We start from the raw sequence: 25,471 nt of genomic DNA, 5'->3' as shown, positions 1-25,471 counted from the left end.
CACAGAATCTAAGTTGGAAGAAAGTGAAAACAGGGGAGTAGATCCACTGGGAGAAAGTCAAGAAACCAAAGGATCAGAGACGCTCAAGTGGCTGATGGACTGACATATTGACCATGAGTGAGAGAATGGGAAGAATTGGAGGGTAAGGCTCACCAAGTGGTCTATCTGAACTTATTTCAAACACGGCACAATTCTGGGTGTTGATGAAGTCCAGAATGTTGCACTGGAATGAGTGGCTGAAGCACAATTAAGAAGATCAAGAACTGAGAAGCTATGGCATTGGGAGGGTCATGAATATGGCCTATGGCCCAATTTGTGAAAATAGAGGTGAATGAAAGAAGTGCTTTTCAAACTTCAATGTGCACATGAATCCCCTTATTAAAATGCAGGGGATATTATTAAAATGCAGATTGTGATTCAGTAGATCTGGGGTGAGGATTGAAGCTCTGCATTTCTAACAAGTTATCAGGTGATGCCAATGCTAGTAGTCCGGGAACAACACTTTGAGTAGCAAGACACTGGATAACCCTACCATTGACTTCCATGATACTCTCTTCTTTATTAAAACAATCCTCTCTCCCACTCTGTTGAAGGGAGTGGTCCTTAGAAGATATGTTCTACCTGGTTGGCTGGTTGGGGTGGAGGACCTAATGCAAGTAGAAATCAATTCATAATCTTGCCTTAGCCAATCGAAATTTCTCATGAGAATCTGAACTAAAAAACAGAGACCGAGACTGCCAAGTAGTGGTGGGCATTGGAGCTATAAGATCCATTTTCCAAGAGTTTAGCACCAAAACAAGCTAAAGCCATATGTAAGTTGAAGTTTCAGGGAGTAGTCGTTATGAGGAAGCTGGTTTTTAGGAAAAAGAATGGAGCAGAGGCACAGAAAACGGATGAGTCGAGAATAAGCAGCTCTAGAGCAAGAGGGTCATTTTCTGACTCAATCTTCCTTCTCAAATACAGTTGCTCCCTGACTAATGATGATTCAACTTACAATTTTTCAACTTTACGACGGTGGGAAACTGATATGCATTCAGTAGAAACTATACTTCAAATTTTGAATTTTGATCTTTCCTGGGCTGGAGATATGCGGTATGATGCTCTCGTGACGCTGGGCATCGGCAGCAAGCGCAGCTCCCAGTCAGCCATGGGATCACAAGGGTAAACAACCGATACACTTACAACCATTCTGTACCCATAGACCATTCTGTTTTTCACTTTCAGTACAGAATTCAATAAATTACATGAGATATTCAATACTTTATTGTAAGATAGGCTTTGATGATTGTGCCCAACTGTAGGCTAATGTAAGTGTTCTGAGCATATTTAGGGTGGGCTAGGCTAAGCTATGATGTTCAGTAGGTTAGGTGTATTAAATGCTTTTTTGACTTATGATATTGTTGACTTATGATGGGTTTATTGGGACCGTAACTCCCTGGTAAGTCAAGGAAGATCTGTATATGGCCTCTCTGGCCTGCCCTCTTGACTCTCCTCATCTCCTTGGCTAATCCATACTCTTCTTTGGGTCTTAATTTAGAAGCCTTCTTGAGAAAGCTTTCTCTGCCACTTGAATCTAGTGGGTGCCCTCCCATGTATCCCCCCAGCACCCCATAGTGTGCAAATCACAGCACTGGTCACCATTTATGACAATTACCATTTGGATACTTATTTGCCAGGTGACATATATTCTCTATTAAATATTTTTTTTTCAAAAACTGGTCGAAGTTAGAAATTCTAGTTCCATTTATATAAGAAGGATCTCAAGAGAAGTTAGATAACTTGCCCAAGATCACATCACTTGTAGATGGTGGCATCCGGGTTTGGGAGCAGATAAGACCAACTTCAAAGTTTGTGCCCTTAGCCGCTGTACCTGCTCCTTTCTCTAGATTGTAATCACTTATCTTCCTCTCCAGCCTCAACACTATGACCCTGCCTATCTCTTGACAACTGTATGACCCTATCTAGCAGTTGCCTGGTACATAGCAGGTTCTCATATGCTGAATGAATGTGGCTGAACGTGAGTGAATACAGTTACTCGTTGGGCCAGTCAAGCTTCTAATAGAACTGGGTGCAGGACTTTGTAACATTCCTGTTATAACAAAGAGAAGATCATTTATAAAATATATGACTGGTAGATCAGATACGTACTGAACCTGATTCTACTCAGTGTTGCAAATTCCAAATCCATAGCTATGTGATTCTCAGTTCATCCCTTTTCCTAAACTGTTGAGGGACGGCCTGGAAGCACTGCTTGGACTTGAAGTGTTAAAACGCTACAACGTTCCAACACCAGCTTTCCCTGCACACAAACGTTGTCAGAGCTCTCTTCAGTCTAGGCGCTATAGTGTCCAGGGAATCGAGCGTGGCTGCGTTTGTTTCGTAATACTTATAAATGACCCCAAACGCAGAGTGACGCTATGTTGCCTATGAGGCCTGTCCACCTCCAGTTCTCTATGCTCTAAAACCCGGAGAAGAGGTTGACACGTGAAACGTTCTCCGTGGCTGCAAACATGCTTAGTCAGCACCATCACTAGCAGGATGAGTGGACAAGTCAAGAAGTACCTAGCACGTATTATCTCCCGACTGTTTCTGTAAACGACATGGGCTTCTCATCACAGAGTAAACCTAGACAAACATACAAACAACTTTAAACCAAACTTATCAATGACCCCCGTGTCGTTCTAGTTGTGCAAAAACTGGAGTGGTTAAAGCAGGCTGGTTGTTTTTAAGACATTTTCAGCCAAGCGCAAAGCTATCCTTAGAAACGTTCTTTGCCCACGTGGACCGCGCAGACACTAATAACGAAGGGGCTGAGAAACACGCACCCGGGGAGATTGGCCGGCCCAAGGGGAATATACTGGCACCTCTAGACGTAAAGCTCTGCAGCCAATGCGGCGCCTTGGCACGCGGGATTGGCGGCCTCGGCCGTGACGTGGCCTGGGCGGGCGGAGTCGGTTTGCGACAGTGGCCGCGGGTCCGGCCTGGGGAGCCAAGAGGCGACCGGCAGCACGGCGCCCGGCCCACGAGCCCGCTCTCCGCCCGCCCGGAAGGTTTTTTTCTTCCCCACGCGTCTCGCCCGCGCCCCGGAGCCTCGGCACCGAAGCCCGGCGGGGGTGTGGACCCGGGACCCGCGGTCCCCCGCGCGGCCAGGACTTCCCAGCGTGCGGGCGACCGGGGACGCGGAGGTTTGGCCTGCGGGCGCGGGGCGGGCGCGCGGCGTTTCCTGGGAGGGTGGCCAATGTGCAGGGCCGAGGCGGGGTTCTCGCTTCACGTGGCTCTGCCCAGGCCCTGCTCCAGCCGCGGCTCCTGCAGAGAGAGCGAGGAGAGCTGCGGAAAGCACGCGGGCCCGCGGGTAGATGCAACAAGAGAGGGCATCCGAGTTGCTTGGCGCCGCCGCGGCTGCGACCTGAACCCGCAGGCTGCTGGAGGGGTCCGCGGAGCGCTCGGCTCTGCTCGGGCAACTTCATTTCTCCCGCCGCTCGGGAATTCGGGGTGGGGGGAGATGGAGAGTGCAGAGGGCTTGGAGAGCGGCTCGTAATGAATTCTTCCATGAAAACTTTTTCCCCCCATGAAGCTATACATGCTCACCGCAGCAAATTTGGAAAGCATGGGAAATCACTGTGTAAAGAAATGGGGGTGGAGGTGGGGGTGGGAATCCTGTGTAGTCCCGGGGGCGAGGGGAAGCCGATCTGCTCCGCGAGCTGCAGCGCCGGGCGGACCGTGCGCCGCGAGCCCGGCCGGGCTGAGCGCCGAGATTTGGGGAAGTGGGAAGTGCCCAGGCGGGGGCGTCCCGCGGCGAGTCGGCCACGCCGCGTTGGTTTCCTTTCACTTCCTGCGGCAGCTGCTCACGATGAGGAGGAGAGCCCGGCTGGGGCGGAGCGGCCGCGTCCTCCGGCTCTGAGCGCCCACCCACCGCGGCCGCCGGGACTTCCCGGACCCACCTGGGGCGTCGGCTATGAGTGCGCGGTGACGAGGCGACCTTGGGAGTCGTGGACCTGAGACTTCGGCAGGTGATGCTGGCTCGGTTTTGAGTGGCTTGGGGGGACTAAAGAAACCCCAAAATGGAGGACTTTTCTACTAGGACCTACGGCACCAGTGGCCTGGACAACAGACCTTTGTTCGGAGAGACGTCGGCCAAGGTGAGTGCGGACCGGAACCCCAGGCCTGGGTGTGTGTCTGTGTGTCTGCCTGCCTGCCGTCCTGCCCTCCTGCCCAGGGTCCCGGCTGGGTCTCTCTGCCACCCATGAAGGCACTTGTAGGAAGAAAGATTTGGTTCTTCAACCCCGCTTCCTTCTCAAGATGTTTGCCCTGCCACTCGTCTCCTTCTTTGGCACAAGGTGGAAAAGTTCAGAAAGTTCTCTGCTGTTGGGGGCCCTTCAGGGGAGTGCGGAAGCCGCTCTCGGGAGGGAGGGTGGCTGTGATGTTTGCACATCCAGCTGGAGTGCTGACCTTCAAGAGGCTTCAGATGTGCGCCTAAGGCTTTCCCTGGAGCCGCAGAGAGGTGCTTCTGATCTCTGTTTATCTAGAGCCGTTAAGGGTTACTGCTGAGGCAGCTGAGCAAAGAGGAGGCAAAGGAGTGAAATGAGGGTTTCTTTGATGGCGCTCCATTCCAGAAAGAGATCAAAGGGTCTCTGGACCCAAACAAACTGTGGTACATTATTGTAGGCTTTTAAAAAGTATACTGCCTTCTCACAAGCTTAATCATGTGATCTCCTGGGCCAGTAATTGGAGAGAGCTCTTTTCCTATTCTCAGCATTAACTTTCTGAGTCGTTTTGGCAAGATTAGCCTGTTTTTTTTTCCGCCTAGAAAGTGGCATTGGTGATCTTTGACCCCTGACAAGGTGCTTTCAGCCTCCCAAAAAGTAGGGCACAGACTGAGTCCAGAGCTTCTTGGGTTTCTCAGCTTTGGCAGGGACCTCTAGCAGAAAGCACAGGGAACTTGCACACCTTGCCCTCTGGGGCAGATCCTTGAATTTGGCAGCTGCCAGCCTGCTACAAGACAATTACTTTATTTTTTAAATTCCATGTGGATTTTGCTTTCTCTTCTCGAAGTGTCTTAATAAGAAAATGTTTTCAGCTTGATCTCTAGGAAGATGCACCTTATTTATCTTGTGGTTTTGCACAATCCCAACCCACAGTGCTCTTGGTTTGAGAAGCATGGCTCTAGTCCAGTAGACGGTTCTATTTCTGCTCATGTTATTTAGCATTATGTGTTAGGCCCTGGGCATCCAAGGAACCCAGTGAGGTGGGGGAAATATGGAAACAGATGTGCTGCGGTCATTGTGTGCCATCTGTGCTGTGACAGGGGCGGAGAGAAGGCTTGTTGGGGTACAGAGGAGAAACTGGTCGCCTTTATTTGGGCAGCTTGGGGAAACTTTAGAGGGTGGCTTCTCCATTCAGAGTCTCTGGTAGCCTTGGGCTTTCAGATATGAATGCCCCTAAATTGGGGTTTGACTAGAAGAGGATTTGGGGCCTGGAGAATGGAGGCAGCTCACTGCTTGAAGGGGTTGGACGCAAGGCATCTGGCTGCCAGCTGTCCTGGAAGCTGGAGGTTTAGTATCTCCCCCACGTGCCTGGCACACAGATTGGGCTTCTGGGTGATGCAGACTTCTGACCTCCTTCAACCCTGAGTACTGAGGTAGGTGACTTGGTAATGGACTTGTTGATTCATATAGACGCTTAGAAATATTGATGTTTTCTGACTTGCTTGGGCCTAAATAGTAAATGGCTGTAAGTTTCCTATTGCCTATGATCCATTTGAAACTCATCCAAGAACTTGACTATTCCAAATGTGTCTGTGTTTATTGCATACTTAACTAGACCAGAAAATATAGTCCTGGCATTAGTTAGGCAACTTTAGGCATTGTAACAGTAGATTCAGCTACTCAGAGAAAAAATTAAGAATAATGTGTAATTCCGGATCTCTCAAACTTGCTCCCTTTAGCTCCCTCTGTGAGGCTGACAGAATGATTGGATGTAGAGAAATTTAGAGAAAGGAGAGAGACCTCTGGTTGGAGGATGGGAGAAAACATCATGTTTCTTATAAATTGAGATCCCAGATCTGAAGATGGGGGGTCATCCGTTGTTATTGACAGCAAATGATTCTATTCGAGGGCCTGAAGTGGGCAAGGCACAGGAATGGGGCCTCAATAATGAAGGGATAGGACACATTACAGTGGAGCCATTCACAGAGGACAGTCACTACCAGAGCAGGGTGCATTCCTGGGGACCCTAGGAAACCTGTCACTGGCCCCTGTGTGCAGGTGTTCCCAGCTTGCTCTTTTTAGATGCCAGGAAATGACACCTCAGCCACTTCACAGTGGAAACTTAATATTAATGAACTACCACTTCTGAGGAGAAAATCCAGAAAGGGGAAACCCACTTCTTGCCATAGTCTGACAGGTCTTCTGAGCTTTTAATAATCTTATTTGCCTTATAACAACTGACCATATATAGCCTCTCAATTTTGAATCTAGAAAGGACCAGAGCTTTAGGTCCAATCTTTAACTTTAAGTCAAAGACGACTGAAGCCCACAGAGCAGAGAAACGTCTAGAGGGAAGCTGTGTTTCCTCAGCACCAGGCAGCGTGCTAGGCATTCAGTTTTCCTTGTTCGATCAGCCAGTTCCTTTGTAAGATGGACGTTGTTATTCCTCTTTTACAGCTGAGGAAGCTGAACCACAAAGCAGGCTGCTTGTTCAGTCACAACTAGTTCTCCTCTGATGACATTTCACCAACTCCTTTTCGTGAGTTGACTAGGAGAGTAAAATAGTAGATTATGCAGTTGGTGCACACACTTCTACAAGCACTGTGAATATCCACGTGCTGCTGCCCTTTCACAGGAAATGGGTGACGTGGTGTGCCCAAAGTCCTGGAGTGAGTGAAAGACACTGGACTCGACAATAGAACAGTGAATACATAACCCAGCGGGCCTTGAGCAGCACGCTCGTGGGCACTCCTTGAACCAGCTTCTGTCTTCACCTGTGCCGCTGGCACATACTGATTTCAGTTACCAAACTCCAAATTTATTCAGTCTTTACCATGATGTTTAGGACTCTAACTTTACAGATAGAGCCATGGAGTGAGAGGCAAAGTGAAACAGTCTTCTAGTGTATGTAAACATCTAAGGGATAATAGACAAAAAAGGAAGATTTTTTTTTTTTTTTTCCTGAGGAAGATTGGCCTTGAGCTAACATCTGTGCAGATCTTCCTCTGTCTTTTTGTATGTGGGTCGCTGGCACAGCATGGTTTGATGAGTGGTATAGGTCCCTGCCCAGGATCCGAACCCAGGAACCCCCGGCTGCAGAAGTGGAGCACGTGAACTTAACCACTATGCCACGGGGCTGGCCACGGTTGTTCATTTTTTGTAAGAAATGTATCCCTTATTCCTTGATACCTTTGGAATTACGTATTGCTAGGTGGCCTGTATTATGAAGCCTGGTCAGAATGTCCAGATGCTTTTCTCATCGTTTTTATCCATTCTCAAGTTCTGGGACGTAGAACCTATCTTTCAGGCGAAAAACAAACGCTGCACAAATTCCACGATAGTACAATATATCTGTGCTATAGCTTGGCATTTTCTAGAATGCTATCCAATAGAAATATAATGTGAGCCACGTATATGATTTTAAATGTCCTAGTAGCCGTGTTAAAAAAGTATAAATTTTTTATGCCTGGTGGCTTAGCGGTTAAGCGTGCACACTCCGCTGCGGCGGCCCAGAGTTCACAGGTTCAGATCCTGGGCGTGCACCGATGCACCACTTGTCAAGCCATGCTGTGGCAGCATCCCATATAAAGTGGAGGAAGATGGGCACAGGTGTTAGCCTAGGGCCAGTCTTTCTCAGCTAAAAGAGGAAGATTGGCGACAGATGTTAGCTTAGGGCTAATCTTCCTCCCACACACACAGACACACACACACACACAGTATAAACAGATGAAATTAATTTTAATAATATATTTTATTTAATTCCATGCATCCAAAATACTGTCATTTCAATGTATAATCAAAATACCATCATTTCAATATATAATCAATATAAAAAGTGGAGATTATTTACAATATTTTTTTGTACTAAGCCTTTGAAATCCAGTATGTATTTTTCACGTACAGCCCATCTCAGTTTGGACTTCCCAACCTTTCAGGTCCTCAGGAACCACGCGTAGCTAGTACCACCATATCGGACAGCGCAGGTCTAAAGCAAGCGAATTATTAGTTATGGTGGCTCCATAGTCATGTTCGTGAAACATTTTTCTTCACTGTGGGACTTCTCAGAACCTTTAATTTGCTAGTTTTCATTGTGACTCTAGTTGCAGAGGCTGGGTAAGTAGTGCTTCCTGTGCTGTTGTGGTGGCGCAGCCTTTTAGCACTGGCACAAGGCCTTACTCAGTTGTTACCTCCCCCCAACCAGGAGCAGGCACGAGAAGAGTTTCTACAGAACACCCTCTGGGAAATGTTGCTCTGGGAATCCCCATCCCCTGCTCCGCCCTTCCTTCCCCTAGTGTGCACTGAAACCAGGAGATTTGCCAGCTGACTGCCAAATCATTGGAAATCTATTTCATCCTGTGGATTGGTGAACCTAGGAGGGGAAGGAGAGGATCGTTCTCTCTGGGGAAGAAAGCAAACCCATATCCCAGAGCTGGTGCAAACAGGAAAAGGAGGAACCCTACACTTCGGTGGAACATAGTGTCTACCGGTTGCTAGACCAGCCGATTCTATTGCTTGTCACTGACCACAGAATAGGTGATTCATCCTCTAAGATGGGTGAAGCTGTAGAAATAGTTTGGGGTGATGGATGCCACGACTTTTTCTTTCCTACTATAATAAGTTTTCTTTCCCCCTTCCCAGACCAGAGGACTGGGGATGTCTGGGGGTTGGGCTCAGGCGTTTGTGTATTTAGAAATCTCCTCAGAGGATGCTGGTACATGGGGAGGGTGACATCCCCTGGTCTCACCCATGGTCTGTGGAAGCCCAGTCCAGGCCGGCACCTCTCCAGGGACCCTTTTCCTTTAGCTGCCTCCCTGCTCTTGGTAAATATTCTTTCTCTAGTGCCCTCTCCAAATATCCGAATCCTGCTCAGTCCAATTCTCTGCTTTAGAACCTTCCTTTCCGCCCAGCCTACCTCCCTCCTATGAGCGTGGCGGTCAGAGATGCCCCCTGGTGCTTACTCCTTGTGCTGTGATGGATTTGTATAGATCTTGGTTCCTGAGCGGAGTATAAGCCTGCCCCATTTCTCCAGCTTTTCTAGCACTAGGCACAATGCCTTGCCTAGTTCTTGATTTTGTGTATATTAAGTTTTAAGTGGAGTGAGAATTTAGCATTACCAAAAAGTAACCTGCAGGGCCATCTTGAACTGACAGTGGAAGGCGGGGCCGGTGTTCAGAAACTCGGAATGCTTGGACACCAAAGCAGAAAGCGGCGCTTCAGGCTCTCGTGCAGTTAAAGTCATCACTCTCTCCCCTCTTTGCTGCGCTTCAGCAAGGAGGCCGGTGGTAAATGGATAATATGATATTGTATAAAAAACTGAAACTGAGGCCTAGTTTCTTGGAAAGAAGCCCCTCTGTAGGCATGGTTTTTGCAGGTCTGGGTCTACTGAATTGAGTCATTCTTTTTCCTTAGGGTCAGTCCATAGGTCATGTATAGGTATAGTGACCATATTTTCTGAGCTGCCCTAGCGACATGTGGGTTGACAGACCCGAGTGTCCCTGTGGAAGTGATGGAATGCATTTGAAATTGAGGCTGCCCTAGAAATTGGGGCCAGGGTATGGGGCCCACTCCTACTCATCTCTGAGGAGCCCCGTCTGTCATTGGTAAGATGCCCCATTAGATGTGGTAGAAATGGTACTAATACCATATTAGCAGCCATTTAGCAACCCTCTGCTAAACGTCGCTCTGTTCTGGGGCTTTATGTGCATTATCTCTGAATCCTTACAGCAACCCCTCACATTCGACCATTGTACAAATATGGAAACTTAGGCTTAAAAGTTGTGACTTGCCCCAGGTCACGGGCAGGCAGATGGCAGGAGAATAAGTCTCAGTCAGGTCTCGCAGGCTCCTCACCTCGCAGTCCTTGCACTGTGCCTCCTGCTCCGAAGGTCAGAGCACATACAAATCGGGCACCTCCTGTGGGTACCAACTCTAGGAATCATTTTGCCCCTTAAACATGTGGAGTAGGTTTGTTTTTTATTTTTGCTGTGATCTCATTTCCCTAAGTGGTGCGTTAATGAAAATAATATATTTCAAGTGCGTATCTCTGTGAGAAGGAGAATGCAGTACGATGGGTATACACACAAATTCACAACTGAAAGGTGCTTCAAATGTGAGTTGGTGAAATAAGGGAAACATTTAAAAATGTCTCTACTCTCTCTAGCTAGAAAAGAGGGAAAAATTGGTGTTCAGCTCCACACGTAGCAGTGGAGGACATGGTGCGTTTGAGAGGTCAGAGTGTGCGAGTTGTAAAGCGCGGTGTGCCCGCTTTCTCATAAATCCTTTCTCACACATCCTCTGCTCCTGGCACCGTTCAAAGTCCGTGTTTCTGTGGGAAATGTCAGCACAGTAGCACCTGTGATCAGAGTTCACTGTTCCCTAGAGTTAGCCAGTGAGGCAAGGTGTCCCCTCGGTTTCCACCCTGTGGATGCTGTCCGCAGGGTTGCCTCTGGCGACAGTGTGAGGGCAAGCTCCTGCTTAGGCGGAGCCGTGCAGCCCTGGGGGATGGGAGTTAAACCCGCTAAACGCTAAACCCGCTGGCAAGGCCTGAGTTTTCTTGGTTCAGCTGGCCCAAACCTTCTCTCACATTTCATGTCCTCTCAGTATGTTCATGCCTAGAGGGCTGCCCCTTATTCTGCCTGGGCTGTTTCCAGAGCTTTCCTGACAAGTTTTCCACTGTGATTTAGAGGAAGAAAAGGAAAATCATTTTTGAGAATTGGCCTTTTACTTATGGTAGTGGAACTCTTTAAGTTTGATTGAGAAACATAAAACTTTGGAGGCAGAATTGTAGGATGTGGCTCAAGGGTCTGAATCACTCAGTCCAGCATAACAGTGGTAGGAAGTGGTGCCCTTTGGATGTACAATACATGCCGAATGGGTTCCTTTCCTCTCTCTCCCTCACAAGAGAAGATAATCTCTGTCCTCAATGACCTGAAGATCTTGTGGGCTGGGGAGGGTACGTCCTGAGTTTAAAATGGGATTGAGCCTTTCAATAAAAGGCTGAGCACAGTGCCAGGGAGCGTAGAGGAAGGGAATACTTCCCCTGGGGGCACCAGGTCAGAGGGCTTTTGAGTGTTGGACCTAGAAGCAGGAGTAAGATTTTTGACAGGAGGAGGTGACCGGGAATCCCAAGCAGGAGGTCCAGCTTTTGTCAAAGGGGTGGGAGCAGGAAAGTACAGGAAATGGTGAGGGAACTGTGAGCATGGACTCTAGAACTTGGGAGGAATGGTCAGAGGAAAGGCCTCGAATGCTGTGCTAAGGAGTAGGATTTTCTTCTGGAGGCTGTAGGTATGTGCATGTGTGTATTCTTTTATTCAGTTATTAATCATGTGCATACTACATCCCAGGAAATGTGCTGTGTACTGGATTGTATATCTTTTCTCATGGAGCATATATGTACTGCAAGGAAGATAGAAAGGCATTAACTAAATCCATGTTCTTCCTTCTCCTTTTCTTATTAAGCTCCAGTCATCCTGGGCTCCTTTTTGTTCATCCATTTCCCATGCTCACTCCTACCTCAGGGCCTTTGCACTTGCTGCATTGGTGTGTCTGCAATATCCTTCTCCCAGATCCTTGCATATCTCATTCCTTTTTCTTATAAAGGCCCCTGCTCAAATGTCACATCCTCAGAGACTATTGCCTGACCTCCTTTTTAAAAATAGCCTCTCATCCCCACTCTGGTCGCTCTTCATTTATCCAGTTTTATTTTCTTCCTAACACTTAGCATGTAAAAAGAGTAGAGAATGAATACTTAGCATCAAAGTGGGAAGCAGGTTGGATGGAAGGCTCTTCTGGTGTTGGAGGCATTGAGATTTTTGGGCCAGAGGTGGACTTCATGAGGGAGATTCAACATAGAGCTGAGGATGGAGATAATTAATCGAGCCAGGGAAGAGGTGCAGGATTGGCAGAGAACCAGGTTCCCTTGCTTCCCGTCCTCTTCTGGCTGGAAGGAATGGAAATAGGGGAGGAGTTTTCCTCTTTGTCTTGGCATCTGCTTTTGTAAGGATGTCTGCTGAGGCGCAGGCTTCAAGAGTGGGACTGGGAACCTGAGTTGAGGTGGAGCTTCCGATCACTTTCTGAGAGAGACAAGGACAGTCGACCCAAAATAAAAGGCCATGGAAATACAGTGAAAGCCTAGCTGAAAACACAGATTTGTAGTAAACTCAGTTAGTTTGTTCTTTCTGCTAATATTTGAGCATCTGATATGTGCTGGGCACTGTGGTTGGCAGAGGGAGGTGACAAGTGCCACCATCCACCGATACGGTGGCAGCTTTGTACAATCAGGAGAAGGTTATCTCCACTCTGGGTGGTGGCGGCTCCCACAGCCATGTGGCTTGGCTTTGTCTGAATTAGAAAAAGGTGCTCGTGCCCCTGGGTGGATGCAGGCCCGTGCCAGGGTGCACAGCATGGAGAGTGCAGCACTGGGCTGGATTTCAGCCAGGCAGCCATGCGCAGGCCCAGAATCTGAGAGTGAGCAAGGAAGACATGGCCCTTGGCCTCCCAGACCCTACGGTGTAGAGGAGGAGACAGGTGAGTAAACTGGCAGGTAGAGTTAGGACAGTTTGAAGGCTTCCTAGCAAGGCTTAGCACCGGAGCGGAGAAGTGGTTGAGGGTGTAGGGGTGACTCGGGACTGGGTTTTCACAGCATCAACAGCAGATGAGCACATGCACCAGGGGGTCTCCCGTGCGTTGCTAAACTGCCGATTCCATGGTCAGAGACTGGTCGGGAGCCCTCGGGTTGGGCTTGGTGTAACACATTGGGAATGCTCTAGTCAGTGGATGGCGGTGAGGACCAGATTCACGGGCAGTAGAGGAAAGGGATGGGGGAAGAGGGATTTGGCAAAGCGGGTGCTGAGATAATTGAGGTAACTGAGAAGAGGAGGGGAGGAAGTGAGCATGAGACTGCCATACATTTTAAAAATAGAGGATGTCTTAGTCCGTTTGGGCTGCTACAACAAAAGACCACAGCCTGGGTGACTTATAAACAACAAACATTTCTTTCTCACAGTTCTGGAGGCTGGAAGTCCGAGATAGGATGCCGGCCTGGTTGGGTGAGGGCCCTCTTCCAGGTTGCAGACTTCTGTTTGTGTCCTCCCATGGCGGAAGGGGGCTAGGGAGCTCTCTGGAGCCTCTTTTGTAAGGGCACTAATCCCATTCGTGAGGGCTCCACCATCCTGACCTAAGCACCTTCCAAAGGCCCTACCTCCTAATACTGTCACATTGGGCATTTGGATTTCAACATATGAATTTTGGGGGGACACAAACATTCAGACCACAACAGAGGATATTATTGGCATTGCTGTCTCAGTCTGGCCTGGGGAATGCCCTACCCCTCCCATTCCTTCCCACCTAGTGAACCTGGGGTGAGTACGTGGGTGACACGGGCTCTGGTGGGGAGAACGTTCAGAGACAGAGGCAGCAAGAGAAGTCCAGGGCATGGGAGAACTCTCTGCGTAGTCCAGGAAGCAGTTTGCTCATGTGGAACAGGTTTCAGGGGGTGGGATGGCTGACAGAGGACTAGCAGGGGTGGGGTGTGAAGACTGACCTGAGAGCCCTTAGGGAGGGATGTGGGCGTATGGGGCTACCTGCAGTGTTGTCTGAGAAGGACTTGTATGGAGTCAGAGAGAAAGTTAGAAGTAACACTGAAAATGGAATTCTCAATCTTACCCCAACCTCTGCTCCCACCTTCTCCCTCTAGAGTGTGGAAGGAAACGTTCGTGGTGGTGTCCATCCAGGGTTTTCTTTTCTGCATGGAGCTTTCTCTGTCTTGCTTTGCTTCTCCCTGGTAGTGCCCAGCAGCACTGCTGAAGGACGAATTCCTCAGCAGGAGTTGCTGTCACGCCTCTGAAACCAGTGCTTGGTCCTGCTCTAGCAGAAAATGAGTAACTGAGCTTATACTCAGGCTGGGGAAACCTGGACCCCGGAGATGCCCAGGGTTTACTATTGATATTTCCATGGACTCAGTGGAGCCTGGCCTGGGAGACACTGTTAGGGTGTTGGGCCTTCGTGTCTGGGCAAAACATGACCTCTTGGGCTGCAGGACCATAGCCTCTGTTGTGCTGTTGCGTGTCCATCCTGGAGCAGCAAGTCCACGTGCTGTTCTGACCCTAGGCTGAGACTCTGACGGAAAGCTGAGATTCTGACCAGCCAGGCCCCAGATGAGTGATGAGAGTAGCCTCTCTTGGTGAGAGGTGCTCTGAGGAAAATGCTGTTGGCCACTTCTGTTTATGATTCTCTCATTTAACCCTCATTCATAGAGTGCCAACAGTGTGCCAGGCTCTGGGGGAGGGAAACAGGTAGGCTTTCTGCCCCACCATTAATTAGCTGCCAGTCCTAATGGAGGAGACAGGCAATGCATTTTATCTGATGCAATAAGGTGAAGTCTGGGAGCCCTGAGACGGGACATCTCACATCCTGAGAGACACCAACGATGGTGTCCAGAAGAGGCTTACAGTGGAGCTGATATTGGAGCTGAGCTCTGAAGGATGAGTAGTCAAATTGAGAGTGTGACATGTCAGCCATGCCACTGCCCACCCCACACCTCACTCTTTTGGGAACGTTGTGCCTTCAGTTTTTCTTATGGGTCAGTGCAAGGAATGACCGTGTATGAGATAGCTGCATTTTCTGTGTCCCTATATTTGCCTAGACCCATGCAACAAACTCTTCTTAGACCCAAAGTTTGCCTCTTCTAATGATCCAGCATGCTTAGTTTTATTGGAACTTTTAAACCCCGTTGTACTTCCCACTTGGCTGCCAGGAGTCTTAGTACTAGCGTTTGAACTTAAATCGGAAAAGTTTTCTTTAATCAAATTTTTTCCCTTTTTTTTTTTTTTTTTTGCTGAGGAAGATTTGCCCTGAGCTAACATCTGTGCCAGTTTTCCTCTATTTTGTGTGTGGGTTGCTACCACAGCATGGCTGATGAGTGGTGTGTGTAGGTCCACGCCTGGGATCCAAACCTGTGAACCCTGGGCTGCTGAAGTGGAGTGTGCCAAACTTAACCACTAGGCTACTGGGCTGGCCCCTCAAATTTTTTCTTGTAACTCCTTTTACTCCTTTGCATTCCTCAAACTCCTTTAGAAATTTTGCCTTGCTCTTTTTATTGTTGCTTAAATGGGTTAGGATTTTACTGTCATAGCACAAGCCCTTAGATCCATTTGGAGGTAGGCAAAACATAAATTACTATGAAAATGGAAGGTCGAGCACAATTTTACTTGTTAGCATTCTGAACTGTGTAGAACCAGGGTGTTTCCAGGTTGCTGAGGACAGGTGCCAGCTTTTGGTTGGTTGGGATTTACTGCCGATTTCCTCTGAGAGCCATCATTAAACACCTGAGCATTTGAAATGAGTTTGGGGTTCTCTGTCTTGTATTAAGATGCTGGCTAATGACGGAGGGGGCTCAAGACTGGGGACTCCTCTGCTTTTTGATTGCTGGGGAGTAGGCCTTTTATTCTGGCCCAAGTGCAGTCTGAAGCTGATGACCCAGAACTGTACGTTGTTAAAACAGGAAGGGACCAGATATCATTTAGCCTAATCCTTTGATTTGACAGACCCAGGTGGGTTAAGGGATCCTTTTATTTTTTTTTATTATTTATTTATTTTTTTGTGAGGAAGATCAGCTCTGAGCTAATATCCGTTCTAATCCTCCTCTTTTTGCTGAGGAAGACCGGCTCTGAGCTAACATCTATTGCCAATCCTCCTCCTCCCCCCCCACCAAAGCCCCAGTAGATAGTTGTATGTCATAGTTGCACATCCTTCTAGTTGCTGTCTGTGGGACGTGGTGTCAGCATGGCCGGACAAGTGGTGCGTCAGTGCGCCCCCGGGATCCGAACCCGGGCCGCCAGTGGCGGAGCGCGCGCACTTAACCGCTGAGCCACGGGGCCGGCCCAAAGGGATCCTTTTAAAGTCACACAGCTAGCCAGTGGCAGAACTGAGATGAGAACCTTGGTCTCTTAACTCTAGTTTCAGGGTCCATGTGTATTAGTCTAAGGATTCTTAGACCTTTGAACTGCTCGTCAGGCTTGCATTTTGCAAAGAGCAGCAGAAGGAGACTTCTGCCATCACCTAGCTGTGTAACCTTGGGCAAATCAGTCTCATTGAACCTAGTTACCCATCGGTAAATGGAGATAAATGACGTGTATTTCTTCACAGGATTCTACCATCCCAGGGGCAAACTATTTGCATGTATGTCTATCTTTTTCTCCTTCTCCTTTTCAAAGGAAGATGAAGACGAGACTCCTTTGTGCTCAGGCTGATCCCAGCCCCTTTCCTCTCAGCTTGCTCACCTATTAGCTCTCTCCAGTTGCCTGGTTTCTTTTCTGTGACAGCGGTGCTTTTGTCCTCCCTGGGGTCTTTGCGAAGTTCCTTCTCCATGAACCGCCTTTTCCTTCCTTGTTCATCTGCTAGTCCTCTTTCAAGTTTGGCTTTTTCTGCTGCTCTCTCCCTGACTGCCCCAGGCACCTCGTTTCCTTTCTCGTTAGTGCCCTCGTGAGCTCTGGATAGTGAACTTCTGGAGGCTAGAGATGGTTTTATTCATTGTTGTATTTGCATCTGGAATACAGTAGATAATTTTTTTCCAGTTTAATTGATATGTAATTGAGATAATGTTTAAATGAATAAATAACTTATGAGGTAACATGTAGAATCCCTCTCAGAACTATACTACATATGTATATATATGTGTATTTTTATGTTCATGTGCTCGTGTGTGTGTGTGTGTGTGTATATATATATATATATATATATATATATATATATATAATGAGTTAAGACAGTCTCTCAGCCTGTGGCTATTTGTCTTTGAGAAGGCTATCCTAATTCCCTATCCTAGTCTTTCTGCAGGTGAGGATCAAGGCTGATTCTGATCCTGTCAAGCTTCCTTGGGGAGTGAAAATAAAAACAATACAAAGTTTAAAGCTCTGGGAGGGGAGGACAGTTTTGGTAGATGGAAATAGGGTAATAATAGAACCGGGGAGGAGACAGAGTTAGTTTCTCTGAGAAATTAAATAATTGAATTAATAGAGACTAGCTATAGAAGTGGAAATAGAACCTAAGTTTCAGTTCATTCCATAAACAGCAAAGTTTAAATGCAGTATTCTCTTTTCTTTATGCACTCCATTTCTGATTTGGAGCATATTAATTTTAAAACTGCCCTTTGAAATGCTAAGTTAACTGGTTGTTTAATTATTCTCTATTATTCTTTTATCTTTGGAAACTGGGAGCTGGGGGGGCAGCTGAAGCCCTGAAAAATAGCCTCGGGGCCCGGGGAAAGGTCTTTACCCTGTGATGTGAACTTACCAGTATTCAGAATGGTTTAGTTTAGTCTCTAAACTTGAGAGCAGTGCTTCTCAAATTGAAATGTGCACACAGATCCCCTGAGGATCTTGTTAAAATGCAGAGTCTGATTCAGTAGGTCCTGGGGCAAGGTTCTGTACTTCTCACATGCTCCCGAGTGAGGCTGATACTGCTGGGCCTTTGCATAGACAGCGTTTAGAAGAAAGAGCCTAGAAGTGGGAGGTCTTCCAAAGCTAACTGTGCTGCTTGTTTGGCCTGAATTCACGTTACTTTGATAGCAGAAGCCCTGAAGCCAAGGCCTTGGCTTGGAGAAAGAAAACCCTGTGAGAACCACTTCTGCATATCCCAAATAGTTCATCCTACTTTGGGAGTCCCAGAGAGACTGCATTGTAACAGGAGAATAACTGATATTCATGAAGATGACTTGGAAGTCCGTAGTGAACTGTCTAGAAGGCAAGCAGGGAAGTATTCATAAAAGTTGCAGTATATGTCCATGAATGACTAAAACTAGTTAGGCTTACATGGATAAGTTCAACAATCTGAAAAGATTATTTATGAGGAAATCTTTATTCCTGAAAGATAAACACTTTTCTGTAGTACTTTGCTAATAGGCTTTTTGAGGTGCCGTCTGCCACTTGATATCTTTGTGTAGACCAGAACATTTCTAGGTTGCTCTTTCAGTGAAGAGCTCTGTTGGCATTGAATCCTGTTTTCATCACTTACTGGATTGAGACCTTGAGCAAGTTCTCAATTTCCCTGATTTTGCCACCTGTAGAATAGTCATAATGCCAATTCATCTTAGGGTTTTTTTTAGAAGAGAAGATATGCACAAGCTCTTGGCATAGTTACTGTCCCTTCACCATTATTATTGTTCCCCTGCTTTGATCCTGGTTGGGAACTTGCTGTGCTGTTTTTTTTTTTTTTTTGTGAGGAAGATCAGCCCTGATCTAAGATCCATGCCAATCCTCCTCTTTTTGCTGAGAAAGACTGGCCCTGAGCTAACATCCATGCCGATCTTCCTCCACTTTATGTGGGACGCCGCCACAGCATGGCCTGACAAGCGGTGTGTCGGTGCGTGCCCGGGATCCGAACCCGAGCTGCCAGCAGCGGAGCGCATGCACTTAACCGCTACGAGCTGCCAGCAGCGGAGCGCATGCACTTAACCGCTACGCCACCGGGCCGGCCCCATGCTGTGCTGTTTGGACATTAGTGATTCTTCTTGGCTGTCTCACACCTGAACCTCTTTACAGGCTTCTTTCTATTGATAAGAGCTGTTGTGAGCTGTGCAGACCTTTGTGAACTCTTGCAAATCGCTGGAGCTCACATTTATGAGATGGGAGCAGATATTCTTGACTTCTGACAAGAGACCAGAAGAGTTTAGTTGAACCTTTTTCACAAGTCAAAAACAATGGGGCTCCTGTTAATAGATTGTTTATGTACACATTTTATGTTAAACACATGCACGTTTGTCTAGTGTGGGACTAAGTTAATAGTCATCAGTGATTTGCCCTGGGTCTCTTCCCTAACAAATGGTCATAATTTCAGACTCCTGTGTGCTGTGCAGGCTTCTCGAGCTGAGCTGGTGATAAGATCTGTTCTGAGTCCTCCTAGTTTAGCAAGGGTGTGGCTGGAGTTCAGTTTCCTTTGTCCTATATAACTTTCTGAATTGCAGTGGCCTTGGTCTGGAGAGTGTGGTTTGTCCTTAGTTAGATCAGGCACACATTCACTCTTCCCTCCCAGCTTTGCCTGCCCGCCTCTAAACTTATTTGGATTCTTATCTTTAAATGCAGAAACTTAGAAATGAGTTGCTCTGTACTTGTTCCTCTGCCCTTCCCATCCCTGAGCTTTTATTGGCTGCTTGCATATCATAGCCTGCTGTTCTCTGCTCAGATGTTACCGAAACAATCTTTAAGGCTACTGATCCCTTACTTAGCTTTGCCTTCACAGAAATAAGACGACTTGATCTTCTCATTGGCCTTAAGTTTTCCTAATCAGGTGTTAAACTCTTTTATTCTGTAAGCTCTGTAAATAACTTCTATTAACCTAATATTATATATATAGTATATATATTAGTAATATATGTATTACTAATAATATTATAATAGTATATATATAAATTACCTTTTTTTAGTCCCTGTAACTGAAACTGTATCTAACCAGTGATACTGGTTTAGTATTTACTGATTTAGTAAATCTTGTTTCAAAGTTGCTTCTAACGCGCCATATGACTTGAGGCAAATAATTTAACCACACTTACTGGGTGTAAATTTACTTCAACCTATAAAATTAGGATTGATTAAATCAGAAGTTTTTCAAAGCCTTCCGTAGAGTTGGTTGAGGTGGGCATGGGAATGACAAGCAAGTTCAATGGCTGGGACCCCAGGCTACTCGTTCAAATGATTCTTCTTTTGTTTATATATTGAACTTTCGCTATTAAATAAGTTTGAAAACCACCGACTAGATGGTCTGAGATTGCCTCCAGCCTTGGCATTGTGTGATCCCGTGTAGCAGTCACATCTACTTTTAGATTACATTAGACGAGGCCACCTAAACTGTATCACAAATAGGTCCCAACTCATGATGGCACTCACATCTCCGGTTCCAGATACTTTTCACCAAGTCTCTGGGCTGGCCATCACAGGGCTCCTGGCCCTTTGCTTCTGCTCATACTGTTGCCAGCAGCACACAGGTTATTTGGATGCCTCTCTTCCCCATTCAGTCCTTCCCAGCCCTCAAGACTCCGGTGTAAAAAATGTCCTCTCCCTTCAAGAAACCTTCTCCACTTAGTTGTCCCTGTCTTCCCAAAGTACCTTTTCCCCACCGGTGGCTCAGCACACTTGGCCTTGTCAGGCAGTTGTATATATGTGTAAAGCTCAGAGAGGGGCAGGATCTTGGTTTTTTCCTTCTAAATCACCCCAGTGCCTAGCAGTTACCTTTCTGCAAGTGCCATGGATCCACGATATGGCTCAAACACTCGTTTCTCTTTCAGGATCGAATCATCAATTTAGTTGTTGGCAGCTTAACATCCTTATTGATTCTAGTAAGTATCTTTCTTTTGTGTCTCACCCAGGCTCTTAGCCTGAAAACTTTAATATTGTGGTTCAATTAACTCTTAAAAAAATACATAAAAGGGGCCAGTACATGAGCACGTGAAGTATTCCAGTCATAGTTAAATTAAAACTTTCAATTTTATTACCACTTAAACAGAATTACAGTTGGTGACTGGAGTAGCTAAATTGATTTCCACCCTCGCCTCCCAGTTTAATATGTGTAATAGCACACGTTAAATAACTTGGTTTTCTGAGTTTGCCATGGTTGTCTGCCCAGTAAATTTATGACACTTGAGTGGCTACCAACAACTCCCTTCTGTACATAACCCACAACTCCTCATTTTTGCTGATACCTTGTTTATTTTGTTCCTAAAGCACATTCATTATCCTTTGGTTTAAAAAGATTATCTGGTCAGCATATAGTAATTTTTCATCCTGTATAATGCTTAGTGCTATCATAATAAAATAAAAACAAAGCTATACTTTCCATAGTCTGAGAGTGACATTTCTGTGGCACATTTTCATGAAATTTAAGAGAATTTTAGTGGTTTGTTTCCATGACTTCTTAAAAAAAAAAAAAAAAATGGGTATAATGCTCTATCCACAGTTGAAATAGAACTATAGGGTATTAGAAACCTTTCACTATTTTTCATGTTAAGCAAAAACAGTTTTGGTTATATTTTTTGTTGGAGTATTCAAAATAACAAAAAGGTTAAAACTTTCCCCAGTATAATCATTAATCCTAGGAATGAGGTTTAAATGCTTTCTAATATTTTTTTAAAAATTCCCCCCCCCCCCCAAAGCCCCAGTAGAGAGTTGTATGTCATAGTTGCACATCCTTCTAGTTGCTATATGTGGGACACGGCCTCAGCATGGCCAGAGAAGCCGTGCGTCGGTGCGCACCCGGGATCCGAACCCAGGCCGCCAGCAGCGGAGCACGCGCACTCAACCGCTAAGCCACGGGGCCGGCCATATTTTTTTATTTTTTTGGTGAGGAAGATCAGCCCTGAGCTAACATCCATGCTAATCCTCCTCTTTTTTTGCTGAGGAAGACCGGCTCTGAGCTAATGTCTATTGCCAATCCTCCTCCTTTGTTTTTCCCCCAAAGCCCCAGTAGATAGTTGTATGTCATAGTTGCACATCCTTCTAGTTGCTGTACGTGGGATGCGGCCTCAGAGTGGCTGGAGAAGCGGTGCGTCTGGGATCTGAACCCGGGCCGTCAGTAGCGGAGCGCGCGCACTTAACCGCTAAGCCATGGGGCTGGCCCCTCTAATCTTTGTTAAAGAGGTTATTTTGAGGTTAGCTAGTTTTACTGCTCTATGTTTTTGTCTCCTTTCATAAAGGAGAAAAAGGTTAGAAGGAGGAAGTACTAAAAGAAATAACACAATCGAACATATTTACAAATATTTTATTTAACATTAACATTCCAGAAGGCAAACCTGGTAGATTTCATTTTACAGTGTGAAGCATTTTATAATATTAAATTGCCTAGACTCCAGTCTAACCAAGTCTTGGAATACTGCTAAGGCCTGACGTAATTTCTCTTCATGCAGGTAACGCTGATCAGTGCTTTTGTTTTCCCTCAACTACCTCCAAAACCACTGAATATATTTTTTGCTGTCTGCATCTCTTTGATTAGTATTACCGCCTGCATACTTGTGAGTACCATTTAGAATTTAAATTGAGTATCCTTGAGGGCTGAAGAAGGTTGCAGTGCCTAGGACAGATTCCCAGTCCAGGTCTATATGAAAGGGTATCTCTAATTACACTTTCCTCCCCCAAAAGATGTTAGAATTCTCAACATTAATTGCAGGTTTTTTTTTAAATCTGAGTTTCCATCTTTTCTCCTAAATCCCCAAGTTGTACCCCTAAAGGGAAATTCTGTTCTCTTGAGAGCTAAAAAAATGGAAGAATAAGAACAGTTCTTTAAAAGACTTAGGTAACCAAAGATTTGATGTAATTTATTTTATTCATCTTCCTTCAAGGACTACACACAGGGCCCAGCAGGCTTTGGGAAATGCCATTACTGCTCTTAAGGGAAGAGATACAGAACTCTGGATTTATAGCTAATAATTACAAAATTAATCTCTGTGCTTATCTCCCCAAATGAAAGTAATTAACACCAAAATCTCCTGCGAAACCTAAAGCTGCAGTTGTATCCTTGTCACAAGAATGTTCCATTTTACTACAAAGAAGGCTTTTTTTTTAGGTAAAGAAACAAAGACGGTGGTAGATCTTCAGTTAGGTATTTGCCAAGTGTTCAGTCATTCAATAGTTGGCTGTTGTTTCATTTCCCTTGAGAGGCAGCGTCCAAACAGTAAAGCCTTAAATACAATTGTTTTGACTCACATACGGCTTAAATCATAATAGTAATGTACTTATTGGAGTTAAAACTAATCCAGGGGACACCTCCAAGCTTCTGACCTGAGGGAAGAACTGGCCCATCCCACTTGGGGAGCCTTTGAAATAAAGCTACCAGAGATGCTCTCCTCCCACTCCCAACCTAAAGCTAGAAGTGACTAACAGTGATCTAGTTTAAACCAGAGAATATGAATTTAAAAGTTGTCCTCCCTTCCAGTACCTAAAAGAGTTGCACCTTTTACTCAAATATATTTAAAATATATCTGGAAGGTATATATTCTTGGATGGCTTGCCAAATGATTGGTGGACTCTATTGGTTTGAACATCTAACACAGTTAACTGAGAAAGCAGGAATAAATATGATCTTGGATGTAGAAACTTAGTTGGTACTACTTAAATTATAAAGAGTAAGAATTAAATTCTGGCTCTGTTAGTCTTAGGAATGTAGATTATATTAATATAAAGACTCTCATTTAGGGGAAAAAGTATATACAGATGAAATTAGTCACAGTGGAAAAAGAATTAGTTGTATTTTTTTAATACTCAGCCCAGTGGCTATTACTTAAACTTTTATTTAATTCTTCTTCTTTTAGATCTACTGGTATCGACAAGGAGACTTAGAACCGAAATTTAGAAATCTAATTTACTATATTTTATTTTCTATCATCATGTTATGTATATGTGCGAACCTGTACTTCCATGACGTGGGAAAGTGAGGCTGCCAAGGAGAAATACTTAGCAGGTCTCTTCAGAGCTATATCTTAGGACTGCGAAGAAGAGCTGGCTAAGGTATGCTGAAGAATCGCCTGCAGGCGTCTGATCCAGGATTTTCATGTTAATTGTAAATCTAAATTCCCTCTTGCAGGGGAGACATATCGTAGATCACTTTGCTTTTTTCTTTAAGGAGCTGATGTTGCACTTAAACATTCGAACCCTTAAAGCTCAAACAGCACAAGTAATTTCCACTTTTGAAATTAAAATTTTTTATAATGTAATTGCATGGCGAAAGGCTATGTAACAAACAATCTTGTATTTTAAGACAAATATTCTTTTATTTCTGTTAAACTGAATATACAATTATTGTTCCCTAGGCAACCAACTTTTGCTTACAACTACAATTTAATTTCACGTTAACAAAACACAGATGGTGAAAAGACAACTTTGATTGTGAAGATCTAATTACAATAATAAATAAAATAATTTATACAAGGTTTTCTTTTTTGTGACTTTTCTTTAGGGATCATATTCATTAAAGCCCTATAAGCTAGTTTTGGCTTAACTTTCTATATTATAGGAATGACTCTGGATTTGTTTCTTTTCGTTACAGAAGCAAATTTTGTTTTTTAAAATTGCCTTAGAGGGACAAGTTATAATGCACCCCCACTAGCTAATGCACTAAGTGAACGGCAAACTCTGATACCCTCCTTAACTATTTTCCGAGTAATTTATATAAGCACAACGTGTAAGAAACGGTCATGGTATAGGATAGGGAACTTGACTTCCTTTCCCATTTAGTTTAATTTTACTTCAAAGTGCTAACTTTGTAAACTGATGACAGTGGGTTCTGAGACAGTGAAAACTCTATTGAGCTTCTGGTGAGTTTTGTTACTACTCTCATCCATATTCCCTTTAGAAGTAATAAAAAACCTGTAGTGAATTTTCTTAACTCTTTTAATGCTTTCCTCTTTACCCAGCCTGGATCCGCTCCCACTGCCAGCAATGGGTAAACCAAAAACCGCTGCCACACAGTCACCTCCTAGGTCTCTGTACTTGTAGGCTGCTCAAGTCGCAAACTAATGATACTTAATGTTTTTGAAGAAGGTCACTGGTAAGCTCTAGACCATGTTGATGTGACTTCTCTGAGATATAAACAGGCCTACTTGAGACTGGATAGGGAGCTGTATCTGATCTTTAGACATGAATATTACTGCTTTTAAAACAGAGTAGTTAAGCTTTGGTGATTTTAAACTTTTCTCAGTAGCTGAAGTGAATGCAATTCCCTGCTGACAAATAACACTAATCACAGGGATCTCTGCAGTTAAGACCCCCATACTCTACTCAGGGACACACTGTCATCAGACTAGACCTCAGCTGATATATTTCAAGGAGGTAAAAAGTCATAGCAGCAACGCTGTATGTGGCTCAAGCACTGTAGCTATTTAAGAGCCAGAGGAATGGTAAATCAAGCCTCTTGGGAGTTGCTCTTAGTTCTCTAGAGATGTTGTCATTAACAGTGTGGCTTCTTTGCTTGAACAACCTGCTTCTAAGAATTACCTAATGACAGTTTACGATATCCTCAACATCCTTTGAGTCTTCTGAAACAGGACTGCCCAAAGATGATCCAATGATAGTTGATTCTTCTTGATGGTGTTGGAGTATGGGATCTGTAACGAGTTAAATTTCAAGTTAGTCTTAAATGTATATATTCTCTAATCCATGTCAAGAATTTAGAATAGGTATTCTCCCGAAGTGCAAATTTAACAAGACTAATATCTTTATTATTGGATCAGGAAAGACTAGAAGAACTGAATTAAAAATCTGACTGCCTGATTTTCCCCTTCAAATTTA

The 25,471-nt window shown here is 45.2% G+C and overlaps 2 protein-coding genes across 5 annotated transcripts in view; one reads left to right on the top strand and one right to left on the bottom strand.

Annotated features, from left to right (window-relative positions):
- The first annotated feature begins 2,989 nt into the window (after positions 1-2,989).
- Positions 2,990-24,114, top strand: TMEM243 (transmembrane protein 243). Of its 2 annotated transcripts, XM_058524724.1 has the most exons (5): positions 2,990-3,185; positions 3,842-4,139; positions 20,482-20,532; positions 22,096-22,200; positions 23,497-24,114. In XM_058524724.1, the coding sequence occupies exons 2-5, from the start codon at positions 4,062-4,064 to the stop codon at positions 23,617-23,619; spliced, it is 357 nt and encodes a 118-aa protein (XP_058380707.1). In that variant the 5' UTR covers positions 2,990-3,185; positions 3,842-4,061; the 3' UTR covers positions 23,620-24,114. The 2 variants fall into 2 exon arrangements, with proteins under 2 accessions (XP_058380707.1, XP_058380713.1); XM_058524730.1 differs by lacking the exon at positions 2,990-3,185 and having other exon boundaries at positions 3,728-4,139.
- The window catches only part of DMTF1 (cyclin D binding myb like transcription factor 1), a 52,018-nt gene continuing 50,477 nt past the window's right edge, over positions 23,931-25,471 (bottom strand). For all 3 annotated transcript variants that reach the window (XM_058524709.1, XM_058524717.1, XM_058524712.1), the window contains one exon: positions 23,931-25,287. In XM_058524709.1, the coding sequence (XP_058380692.1) occupies positions 25,178-25,287 (110 nt within the window). In that variant the 3' untranslated portion in view covers positions 23,931-25,177. The remainder of the gene's footprint in view (positions 25,288-25,471) is intronic.

The sequence above is a fragment of the Diceros bicornis genome, chromosome 3, assembly GCF_020826845.1.
Source record: "Diceros bicornis minor isolate mBicDic1 chromosome 3, mDicBic1.mat.cur, whole genome shotgun sequence".
Taxonomy (NCBI): Eukaryota; Metazoa; Chordata; class Mammalia; order Perissodactyla; family Rhinocerotidae; genus Diceros; species Diceros bicornis.
Note: the sequence above shows the minus strand (reverse complement) of the source record. Positions and strands in the feature narration are given on the sequence as shown.

Bases quoted from the DNA above. Each gene is read 5' to 3' on its own strand.
- TMEM243 (XM_058524724.1), top strand. From the start codon at position 4,062: ATGGAGGACTTTTCTACTAGGACCTACGGCACCAGTGGCCTGGACAAC. The intron at 20,533-22,095 runs GTAAGTATCTTT...CTCTTCATGCAG, and splicing joins TAACATCCTTATTGATTCTA to GTAACGCTGATCAGTGCTTT. The intron at 22,201-23,496 runs GTGAGTACCATT...TTCTTCTTTTAG, and splicing joins GTATTACCGCCTGCATACTT to ATCTACTGGTATCGACAAGG.